This window comes from Dendropsophus ebraccatus, chromosome 1, assembly GCF_027789765.1.
Source record: "Dendropsophus ebraccatus isolate aDenEbr1 chromosome 1, aDenEbr1.pat, whole genome shotgun sequence".
Taxonomy (NCBI): domain Eukaryota; kingdom Metazoa; phylum Chordata; class Amphibia; order Anura; family Hylidae; genus Dendropsophus; species Dendropsophus ebraccatus.
This window is the reverse complement of record NC_091454.1, coordinates 83,313,624-83,326,280: the sequence shown is the minus strand read 5'-3', so window position 1 is coordinate 83,326,280 and position 12,657 is coordinate 83,313,624. Positions and strand designations below refer to the sequence as shown.

Below are 12,657 nucleotides of genomic sequence, written 5' to 3'. Positions count from 1 at the left end.
TTAGTTGATACCTCTCTAGAAACAAAAAGATCAGGCTGTGGTGACTACACACATACTATATACGAACACACTAAAAGTGTGTACACAATGTTACCAAAACCTCAGGAGTGCAAAAATGAATATTAGCACAGTGGTAGAAGTGTTAAAAAGGTACTCCAACACTTAAAAATGTTTTATATGGTGCCCTTATATAAAAATTAATAAACATCTTATTCTTACCTTTCCAGACTCCTGCAGTGTTCCTGGGTACCTCACTGACCACAGCCACTGCCCACAGCCAGACCCCCAACATTCTCTTAGCTATTATGGACAAGAAGAGAAAGAAGCGCTGCACCTCACACCTATGGCTGATGCCTCTCAGCTACATTTAAAAACCAACGCCAAGATGTTGGTATGTAATTTGATCAAACCATAATGCCCCATGTACCACGTGCAGGTCCCCTGGTTCACATGAGTCCCTACACTAACTCACCACTGTGTCAGTCAGCGACCGCTAACCCCGCAAAGCGAGCACAAACAGGGAAGGGAGGCCATAGAATGGCCCTGCAACCGCACTGTCACAGGATCAATCCCAAAGGGCCCCCCCAAAACCCAGCAGGCACTGCCGGCGGAGAAAGCTGCCACCAAGCAACACAAGTGTGAACATGGTCTTATCACTCACCATTGCTCCAGCAGGTAGAATGGGAAAAATAGGAGGTACTAGTCATGTGTGCACAGGTGCCTTCTGCTGATTGCGGTCATGTGGGTCTTACAGGAGGAGTGCTAACACTCAGAAGAGAGAAACGTAAATTATGGACAAGGAGAGAATGGAGCACTGCACCTCACACCTAGGGCTGACACTAATGCCTCTCAGCTACATTTAAAGTGACACTGTCACCCCCTATTTGCATTTTGACTGCTCTCGACAGGTGTAAAGGGTAAATTTTACAGCTTTCATTACTTATTTTTTATCACACGTCATGGTGCTTGTTCTGGTAAAAAGTGTTTTTTATCATCTGTGGATTGGGATATCTGGGCGGGGCTTTGCGGCTTAAGTGCCACTCTAGAGGGTGGGGCCTGGATCTTCAGGCTGGCCTTTCCAATGGCCGCTGAGGGGGCGAGGCCTATGCGTTGATTACGTCATGGTGGGGCTAAGTGGGCCAGGGGTGGGGCTAAGTGGTGTTTAAGCCGCGAAGCCCCGCCCAGATATCCCAATCCACAGATGATAAAAAAACACTTTTTACCAGAACAAGCACCATGATGTGTGATATAAAATAAGTAATGAAAGCTGTAAAATTTACCCTTTACACCTGTGGAGAGTAGTCAAAATGCAAAAAGGGGGTGAACATGTCACTTTAAAAACCAACGCCAGGATGTTGGTATATAATCTCTTAGCTATGCCCTATCCCATGTATACTGTGGACAGGGAATAGCTACCATAGATGGAAATACCGAGTTAAAGTGTCACTGACATTAAAACATTCAAAATCTAAATCAACAGAAAATAGCAATTTACATTCATAATTTTTTTTAGTTATTTTTTTTCCCAGTCAGAAAACAGGAAGTCCTGTGTATCCCAGGTCATCTGAGCGTTCACAGAGAGAAGGCAGTCATGTGACTGATGGACACATTGTGCCATGACTCTTTGTACGGAATTTCTGTATTTTGCTGTTTTTTACAACTAGCACAAGTCAGAAAATCCGCCTTCAGGAGACTGGACCTGGATTTCTGGTAAATTCAGCTTTGTTTTACAGCATGATAGCAACAACAAAAAATCTACTGTTATAACGACAGTGACACTTTAAGGCTAAAATAAATTATGTCAGTAGGTAGTTAAAAGGTAATGGGTATATGTCAACTACATCTCAAGACAAATTGAAACGTTACAATAATGGGGCAAAGGGTGACAGGGCAATACATAGAGCTAAGAGTATGGCCATATCAGTATTTGTAAGCCAAAACCGTGAGTGGATCCACTACAAGAAAGTGGTACAAATCTTTTGGTTATCTTTATTTGTCTGTAGTTTATACTTCTAGTTGTGGTTGATAATGATATAACATGCTGACTGAAATACTGCTGTGTTAAAAGTCTCAGGTGCAAGACTGTAAGAATGACTCAGTTTGTAATTTTCACCAGGGCTGTGGAGTCGGAGTTCGTTTTGGCTGGAGTCGGAAAAAAAATGTACCGACTCAGACTTTAAAAAATCTTTAAAAAAAAATGTAGAATTGAATTTTAATATGAACTTTACAAGTTTTGCTCATGAATATATATTATGAGCAACATTCTAATAGGACACTGGTCCTATTACATAAGGGTAGTCATGGAAAAGTTGTCGGTCACTATTTGGCAGTTTGTTTCTGAGCTGGAGCAGCAGTGTAATAAGAAGATATCCTGTGTAATATAGAGAAGGAGGAGAAGACATAAGTAGTGTAGCTGTAACCTCTGTCCTCAGTGTGGTGTTTTCTCTCTGGGAGAAGATTGTGTGTTTTTCTTCTGTGTTCTATGGCTGCAGTAGACTGTGTGTGTGCGCGCTATGGCTGCAGCAGGCTGTATGTATGTGTGCTATGGCCGCAGCAGGCTGTGTGTGTGGTGTGCGCTATGGCTGCAGCAAGCTGTGTGTGTGCTATTGCTGCAGCAGGCTGTGTGTGTGTGCTATGGCTGCAGCAGGCTGTGTGTGTGTGCTATGGCTGCAGCAGGCTGTGTGTGTGTGTGTGCTATGGCTGCAGCAGGCTGTGTGTGTGTGTGTGCTATGGCTGCAGCAGGCTGTGTGTGTGTGTGTGCTATGGCTGCAGCAGGCTGTGTGTGTGTGTGCTATGGCTGCAGCAGGCTGTGTGTGTGTGCTATGGCTGCAGCAGGCTGTGTGGGTGTGCTATAGCTGCAGCAGGCTGTGTGGGTGTGTGTGTGTGCTATAGCTGCAGCAGGCTGTGTGTGTGTGTGTGTGCTATAGCTGCAGCAGGCTGTGTGGGTGTGTGTGTATGCTATGACTGCAGCAGGCTGTGTGTGTGTGCTATAGCTGCAGCAGGCTGTGTGGGTGTGTGTGTATGCTATGACTGCAGCAGGCTGTGTGTGTGTGCGCTATTGCGTGCCCCCACAGTGACCTTCTATATAACTGTGTGACCCCTCTCTATATCACTATGTGTGACCCGCTGTGTATCACTATGGCTGACCTCTATATTACAGAGATCTGGCATTGTTACCAGTGTTTCTTGTATGGTGAATATTTAGTTAGAAACATAGCAGACTGTCAGCAGGAAAAGACCACCTGCTCCATCTAGTGTAGTTGTGAGTAGTTCAGGACATGGGAGGCTGGAGACTGGCTGCATATACTGCACACACAGGAGAAGCTGCTTTATATCTTTCCTTATTCCTTCAGAAGTCGCCCCAGGATCATGTAGGACATTAGGGAGAAGCTGCTGAGCCAGTGTGATAAATAACTCCCCTGGTATATGACTGGCTATTTATGAAGGAGCAGGAGTCGGAGTCGGTCCTGATAAAATTCAGGAGTCGGAGTTGAAGTCGGAGCTGCGGCTTACCGACTCCACAGCCCTGATTTTCACCATCTGGTAAATATTTTCCCTGATAGTAAATACATTTGGTTCTTTACAATATAACTACTTCTAACACACCAATGTAATCAATACAAGAATAAAGCCAACAGTCAACATGCCCATCCCCTTTCATTGCTCATACTTACAGCTTCTGTATGTATTGGGTGTACAGCAAAGAGCAGGGCAGCAATCTGACTTGTTCTGTTGTCCAGGAAAAGTTTACAAACTTTAAGAAAAATCACACACACCACAGCATGGAGGAGGAGATTTAGAAGATGGTAAGAAACGGCGTTCAGTTCACTGAACAGATAGTTTAAGCGAAACGTCAGGACTGTGAGAGGACGATAAGATTTATGACTTCGCTCCTATAAAAAAAAAATAAAGGAAACAAGAAAGGCCATATAAAAATATTAAAATAAGCACATAATCCACAAAACAGAGAAATAGGCAAATCACTTTATCGTATAAAAGCACAACTGAATGGGGGAGAATCCAGATTTATTTTGTGCATGGGGATACCCAATATTTGTGCTTTATTTATTGTACAGAAAAACAAGAGGCAATTTTAGCTTTTTGGCTTTTACAGATCACCAATTCTAAAGCGGACTTTCCAGAATACCATGCTTTGGAGATGCTGAAATGCCAGAACATTGCAGATAACAACAAAATCATTTCAAGGATAAATGTAGACGCCCCATGGTATTTTTCAACCGGCAACTTGTAGCTAAGCCCCTAGAAAGTGGGTGTTATAATCATGAAATAGCTTAGGGTGCCCTGATTACGCAACATTTTACAGTTTTTTGACACTCGGAAATATGTGAGTTTATAATCTGGCTGACAGCTAAGTTAATAGTCAGATGGGTGTAAACTTAACTTTAATAATGAGAGTAAATATAAGGTTATGCCTGTGATTATACAGTCAGGGGGGCTATTAAGTGGTAGTAAAAGCTTATTTTTTGTATTGACTATAGGTCCTCTTAACTGTGATTACAAAATGCCTTTTTTATTCCAATATGAGGACATTTTTTTTTTCTTTTTTAAAGGGCAACTATCAGGTTAGATGAATCTAACCTGCTAGAGACAGTAGCCCCCAGAGTGTTTTGAAAAGCACACAGCAACTGGCACTCTATAGAAGATGTATCTCTGTGCATTTAGAATACGATGAATCAGCCCATCCAAAGAATGACAGGGTCGTAAGTTAAAGGGGTTGTCTGGCCGTCTGCCATTTTTAATATATTGATGCTGGTGCATAAAATAAACATGTCTGCCCTCCCTCTGTGTCTTCCTTTCACTGCAAAACCTCCATTTCAGAGACAACCTCGTCTCTGCAGTGACAGCCCACTCAGCCAATCACTGGCCTCGGGACTGTCCCATCTCAGTCAGGGATTGGTTGAGCGGGCTGTCACTTCCAAGACGATTTTGTCTTGGAAGTGAAAGCTCTGCAGTCAGCGGGGGACATCGAGGCGGTTTGTCAGGTAAAGATAACATGTTAATTGTTTTATATGCACCAGCAGCAATATATTAAAAAAGGCCGAGCACTGACTCCATATGGCAACGATTACGCCATATTCCCATTTCCACACTGATGGCAGACAACATGCCTCCCACAGAGGAGCAGTTGTACTCCCTGATGGGATCGCACACACTAAATTTCCTACAGAGCCACTTAATCAAACAGACCTGCACCCATTTCCTACGATCCCACAAAGCTTGTAGAGAACTTACCTGGTTAGACAAGATCCGCCACACCAGAACTACGACAAAGCCCCGACTTTCCCATTTCTACTCCCAACTTTTATCAGATAACTCCTCTACTACGCCTCCTTTTCTTTTAGCTTGGGAGACTGAATTACAACAAACTTTGTCGGATAACGAGAAAAAATACATCCTAGGCAACTCCCATGGCTTTTCTAGATGCATTAAACTCCAGGAGAACCATTACAAATTACTCACCCGGTGGTATAGGACCCCTGATCTCCTACATCGCATGGGACTCTCACAATCTAAGCTGTGCTGGCGCTGTCAGCGGGGCCCGGGCACCATATCACATATTTGGTGGTTTTGCCACCTTATCAGGCCTTTTTGGATGGAGGTTGAAAATACTATAGCATTGGTATGTAAGGAAAACATTCTCTTGACCCCTGCCCTCGTGCTCCTAGCAGCCCCATCTGCCTCATACCGTCCATCTAAACACTCCTTAGCCACACATATGATTGCGGCTGCCAAACTTCTCATTCCTTTGTTGTGGTTGAGTGGGTCCCCCCCAACCGCCCAACAGTGGCATGATAAGCTGAATCACATATGCAGGTTGGAAGAACTTACCAGCTGGTCTGAGTATAAGCATGATAATTTTGTGAAGATATGGGGTCCATGGATGCATTTCAAGCTAAGGGACACTAATACTTAACCCATCCTTCGCCCTGCACCCTCCGCAGTGGACTAGCTCCTCTCCAAGACTCCCTCTCTTCCACCCTCTTCTACTCCCACCTTTGCCATACAGTGGGAACCGGCCATGCAAGGATGAAAGGACTGGAACCTTCCACATCCCTGGATTATGCCTGGACTATATCAGACTGCAAACAGCATCTCACACAACAGTTGGACTGATGTTGCACCCCCCCCTTCCCCACCCCCTCTCATAGGTTATGTCTATTGTTGTTTATACTGTACAACTTGCTCATATCAAAACGTACGGCTTTGTACCTGTACATAAAACTTTTCATAAATAAAGATTTGTAAAAAAAAAAAAAAAAAAAAAAAAAAAAAAAGGCTGAGCACCACACAGTCCCTTTAATGTTTATTAGTATTTTGCACTTGTGTAACCTCCCTCATGTATCATTCTGGCTTCTCTGCATCCTCTTGCAAGGTGGTGTTTTCACCTGCCCATGGCTCAGTCCCTATAAACAGTTCCAACAATACTCTACAATGACTCACCATGGAAGGAATGAAGCATATGCATAAAAACTTATCTTCAGAAACACAGATGGTCTACAAGCTATGAAGAGAATATCAAACTTCAGTTTCATGCACAATCACTGAAAATGAGATTTGGTTAGCCAACTGAACAACCTCAGTGTTAACATCTGATACTGCTTTGTAAAGATCAGAGGTTATGGGAATGAGGGCTAGGCTAAGCAGCTCATGAATCTTCTGGTTGGAAGTGTCTGCCAATTAGAGTTTGCAACATAGAGGGCTTAAGTTTATTATTATGTGTGGTCCCTACTGGACATTGGTAATGATCTAACTCATGTACAGCCCAGAAACAAAGACAACAAGATCGTTACTCTGACTTTATAAGAAAAAGTATTTCCATATAATCTGATAATTAGTTCTGGCAAAATACACAGAAAAATACACTATGTGATCTTTTCAGTAGAAGTTTCATAACTAAACAGTAAATGCTCCTATTTAGGCATGAAACTGACAAGCGACCTATGCTTCCCTGTCTGAGAGAAGGATATGATAGATGGAGAGAAGCTGAGCGCTCTCATACATAGGTTTAGACAATTTGGAGAATACAAGAGAAAAAAAAAAATGAAATCCTGCCAGGACTCGTAGGGGAGTCCTGCTTACCTGCTCACACAGCTTTTTGCCGACCTTCTCTGTACACAAACAGAGGGAAAGCTGTCAGTTACTGTGAGTGGGCCAGGAAAGCAGGACTATGTCTTTCCTTTTGTAGGATTTTTTTTAAGATTTACAGTGATCAAGCAATGTACTTCAACATATTTCAATGGCAGGAACTATCATACTAACCTCAGACATTGGTGTCCCCCAGAAGTCATTTTGAAAAAGTTTCTTTATTGGTGTTGAAGGATGCAAATCTTTATTATCCAGAATCGCAGACACGTCGTCAAAGACAAACCCACAGAAGAGACTGTTCCAGTAGCATAATACTACAACACACAACAAAACTCCTATTTCTTTTAGAGTAATTTCGGCCATCTTCCCGAGATTTTTCTTGAGATCTAAGTCACTGAAATGTAAAGAAATTCAAGTTACAAACTATATAAGTAACTCATTTATAACTTAAAGGGGTTGGCCACTTTATAGTAAAATAGGTCAGTACAAAGTATTAGTAAGTGTGCTCACTGGATATACTGACAGCAGCTCCCTGTGTACCTCATAGAGCTAAAATCAGACTCCCCTTACCAGGCTGTGGTGCCCTACCCTGTGGTGTTTCTGTCCATAAAATGGCTGACATGGAGGAGCATGTCAGCCAGGAGCTCAGTGGTGGACACAGGGGGGCAGGGCATGGTCACATGATCCTCCATGTAAGCAATCTTATGGAGCAAAACACCACAGAGCAGGGCAGCCCAGCCTGGAAGAGGAGAGTCTGATTTTCTCTCTCTGAGGGACAAAAAGGAGCTGCTGTCAGTATGTACAGTGAGTATACTTACTAATACTGTACACTATTTACGTCCGATGTGCATTGAAATCAATGCAATTTTCAGTCCAACAACAGCCGTTGAATGACACTCACTACAACGGCCATTGTTTGTAAATTGTGTGAACATAGCCTCATACTGGGTATATAAGATTTGTGGGGTTCTGACTAATAAAATCATCCCCAATCGCTAGAATAGAAAGTAGGACTGACAGCCCAGTGTCTTCCAACCTGCACAACCTTAGCAACGTGGAGATTAAAAGTAGCAGCAGCCATGCATGTGCCCTTGAAAAGGTCTTGGCACTGATGGAACAACTGCTCATGTTTCTTATATGTACCCTAAGGGTGCCTTCACACCTACCGGATCCGCAGCGAGATCAGCTGCGGATCCAGTATAATTCACCCCTATGATAGCACATACTCGCAGCGGGATTGACATCCCGCTGTGAATATGTGCTGTAACCCCCCTGCTGTCAGCAGCCCCGCCGCCACATCCCCCATCCCCAGCCCTGTTTGAGGGTGTGCACAGGTGTCTTTTTATACTGTTAAGTTTAAAAAGGTGCCATTACTACAGGTAATGAGTGGAGGAAAGAGGAGACTCTTATATGCTGCGTTTACACGTAACGATTATCGTGCGAATTCGAACGATAATCGTACGTGTAAACGCAGCGAACGATCAAACGACGAACGAGAAATCGTTCATTTTGATCTTTCAATATGTTCTCAAATTGTCGTTTACAACATATTCGCAGATTGGTCCGTGTAAACAGTCGTTTGCCGTTTTAACCAATGTGTGAGATAGGCTTAAGCGATCACAAAGCGAATTTTCCGTACAATATATCGTACCGTCTAAACGCTGATCGTTATGAAAAAAAAAATTGTTACTCCAACATCGTTAATTGTACGATCGGGCCAATTATCGTTTCGTGTAAACGCACCTTTAAAGAAGAAGTTACAGGTCTGTGAGAGCCAGAAATCTTGATTGTTTGTAGGTGACCAAATACTTATTTTCCACCATAATTTGCAAATAAATTCTTACAAAATCAGACAATGTGATTTTCGGGATTTGTTTTCTCATTTTGTCTCTCATAGTTGAGGTCTACCTATGATGTAAATTACAGACGCCTCATCTTTTTAAGTGGGAGAACTTGCACTATTGGTGACTGACTAAATACTTTTTTTCCCCACTGTAGTGTTAATAGTATAAAGTGGCAGCAGGGGTCTTACTTTCGGGGGATTCCTTATTTTCTGGGGGATGTCTTATTTTGAGCTATCATGTAAATCTCCCACTATGTCTAATTTTCGGAGGCTGTCTTACTTTCGGGGAAACAGGGTATGTGTATACACTGTGTCCAGGATCCCCACTGACTGCAGTACAACATAACTTTTGTATTAATCAGGGCCGTTGTTGCAAATCGGAAACAACAGCCTTGGTTAATACAAAAGTTACGTTGTGTGAACATAGCCTAAATCTGTCCTGCAACAGTATAAATATATTTACTATACTATGGGGCAGATTTACTAAGACACAAATAAAAATGATAAAATGCAAATGTGTACTAGCTATGAGGTAAGGTAATGAAAGTATGTGGTTTACTGCCAGACATAAGAAAAATCCAGCACTTCTGGGAAATGTCCAACGTATTTCTTGCTTGAAGCTACACAGTAAAATCCAGGACCCATATAACATAACTGACATGTTTCGATCTTAATCATAGTACGGTGAAGTGTCCGGTAAAGCCCCTATTACATGGGGCGGCTAAAGGAGCAAACGAGTGCTGTCATCAATCGATTGCTCCTCGTTCCCCGATCGCTGCCGCCACTATTACACCCGGCGTCAGGGAGCGGGTGAGTACAGGGGGGGGGGGGGGCGCGCAGGGAGGTGCAGTGGTGGCTGCCTGGGTTATTGCTAGATAGTCCGGGCAGCCCATAGAGGATAACGGCGGTCTATTCCACAGAGCAACGGCAGCAGATCGTTGCTATCACAGGGAGGTGCAGTGGTGGCTGCCTGGGTTATTGCTAGATAGTCCGGGCAGCCCATAGAGGATAGCGGCGGTCTATTCCACAGAGCAACGGCAGCAGATCGTTGCTATCACAGTCGCTTGTCCTTCAACATGGTGAAAGACAAACGACTTAAACGATCAGCCGACATCATTCATGTCGGCTGATAGTTGCCTTGTATTACACGGGACGATTTTCGGCCGAATACGGCTGATAATCGTTCCGTGTAATAGGACCTTAAGCTGCCGCTGATCCATCTGCAGCTCCATCTCCTCACAGTCCGTGTGCAGAATCCTTCAGCAGGTGCTCCAGTCTCACAGGGAAACAAAACTCATTTCTCCTGCAGCTGGCAATTGGAGGCTTTGAGTGGGCGGACGGTGGAATCAGTCTGAGCTTAAAATGAAGCCTATGGGACAGCCAGATGTTCAAGCGAGAGCGCACACAGAGTCCGTGGCAAGTTATCAGCACAATTTCTGTAGTGTGCAAGGGTCCCAATGCAGTAATGACCAGCAGTGCGGAGGAAGAAAGCAAAGGGGGTGGGTCCAAAGGAGAAGCACTGCATGATGGGAAATGTAGTTTCCTGGCTGGTGGCATTTTGGATACAGGCAGGCTTTCAGAAAAACCCAGGAACGGCAGCAGCTAGAAAGACAGGGGATGGTTCACAATACTCAGTGGGACTTGCCGAGCAAGATCAGCTAGGTTTGGGAGCATTTAATTTTTTACCTCTTGGGGGGAATACCCCTTTAATGTATCACAGCTGTGTCTGTGTATGATTTAGTTTAGTGTGTATGATGCAGCAGAGCTGTGTATGTGTGGGTTGGAGAGTGTTAAAGTGGACCTGTCATTTCAATAAACTTTGACCCCTTCAAGGACAACTCAGGCGGGACCCCCCAAAAAAAAAAACACAGGCACCATACTCACCATCCCTCCGGTGACGATCGCCACTCCATTCGCCCGCCGTCCGCCTCACCGTCACCTGCGTCCGCCGTCCAGCAATGTCTCTTGCTTCCGGATCCATGAGAGAGAAAAGGCTGCCAGTGCGCTTGTGCACCGGCAGCCTTTTCATTGGCTGGAGCGCATCACATGGCTCACATGTGATGCGCTCCAGCCAATCAAAAGGCTGCTGGTGCGCATGTGCACCAGCAGCCTTTTCTCTCCCATTCACTCTCAATGAAGACGCCGAAGAGGAAAAAGACCCGGACCGCCCCCCAGCTCTGACCCATCACCTGATGCCGCCCGGGAGAAGAGGACCGTGACGACCGTAATAGGTAATGTATACATTCTTTAAATTCCGGGGCGGGGGGTCGGGGGTCGGAAAGTGGGGGAAGGGGGCCAGACCGGGTATTTAACCACATTACAAAGTTATATAACTTTGTAATGTGTGTTAAATAAGCCAAAAAATAATTTCGCCGGAGTTGTCCTTTCACTGCCTTAGACCACCTGGGAAGTTTATAACAGTAAATATTTTTTTCCAGTTTTATGTTTGTCTAAATCAGAGGTGCACCTTATAGTCAGGTGCGTCTTATAATGCAACAAATATGGTATTTTACAAAACCTATCCATAAGAGCTAAATAGTTCATAAACATTTTGGAAAGACAGCTGTTATTTCCTTTTGGAGTACACATGTTCTCATTTACCCAGCCCACACTATGAATTCATTGTTCAGAAACTACACTTGACCTTAACTGAAGACCGCACAGTCACATGACAGCAACTTGAAGAAACAAACTCATTTCAGAAGTCAAAAGTTAATTGTGGGTACAGAAAGCCAAAGCGGTCATATCACAAATATGTAATGCTATAGAAAAAAGGCAAACAGCAACCATGAAAGAGGCTGAAGACTTATTAGCCATGAGGACGGAAGTGGCAGAGGAAAGAAAAGGTCATAAGGGGCCTCAGATCAGCTGCTGGTTTATAGAAACATTGGAGCTTTCATGCTAACACCACCACAGCATCCAATGTCCAAACCATCCATCAGTTTGGTCACCTAATAGATGAAAAAAAGCCCTGGGATAATCTTATCATGTAGCATCAAAACTAATCCTAACAATCAAATGCAAAGAACAAACCAAACCGATGCATTGAAAAGCAATGAAGAAATTCCCTCCTGGAAGCACTGCTTATAGAAAAGAATATGGTGCCTTACAAAGGCAGCACACGGAGTGCCTGTCTATAATAAGTGAGCAATAGAAAGAAGCAAAGCGCACATAATGTATTACCCAGTATTTAAAGCAAAAAACATCTCACCTTATTTATGCTTGCTAGAAAGATCGGGGTACACAGGCAGCGAGAATGAGAGTAGTTTGCTTAGCAAGTTTCTTACTTTGACCTTCAGCATCATTTTTGTGTAGTTTGTAGTTTAACCCATATGCTTATGAGATGGTCTGGTGCACTGGGGGTGGGACTACTGCACTCAGAGCTCCGATCCAGCCCTTCTATTGAATCTGGAGTGATGAGTGCCGTCACTACAGACCACTGCCCCAATATTAATTGGAAGGGACAAGCTGCACGGGGAACTGAAGCAGGTAGTCCAGCCTCCAATGCACAAAAACCACCTAATTAGCATAAGGTTTCAAGAACAAATTACACGAAAATAGCGCCTAAGATCAATATAAGCAATTTACCTTGATCTTACCATTTTTTCCCATGGATCTATGTACTGCTTGGTTTCCTCTCTAAACTGTGACCCTGCTGTTGTCATGAAACAGTGCAAACACTTCCCTAAAATCCCCCATGGGAGGTT

General features: G+C 43.8%; 1 protein-coding gene across 2 annotated transcripts in view; it reads right to left on the bottom strand.

Moving 5' to 3' along the window:
• TMTC3 (transmembrane O-mannosyltransferase targeting cadherins 3) overlaps window positions 1-12,657 on the bottom strand; it is a 57,846-nt gene that overhangs the window by 43,243 nt on the left and 1,946 nt on the right. For both annotated transcript variants that reach the window (XM_069974169.1, XM_069974162.1), the window contains exons 2-3: window positions 7,282-7,501; window positions 3,675-3,893 (exon numbers count right to left, since the gene is read on the bottom strand). In XM_069974169.1, coding sequence (XP_069830270.1) covers window positions 3,675-3,893; window positions 7,282-7,470 — 408 coding nt within the window. In that variant the 5' untranslated portion in view covers window positions 7,471-7,501. The remainder of the gene's footprint in view (window positions 1-3,674; window positions 3,894-7,281; window positions 7,502-12,657) is intronic.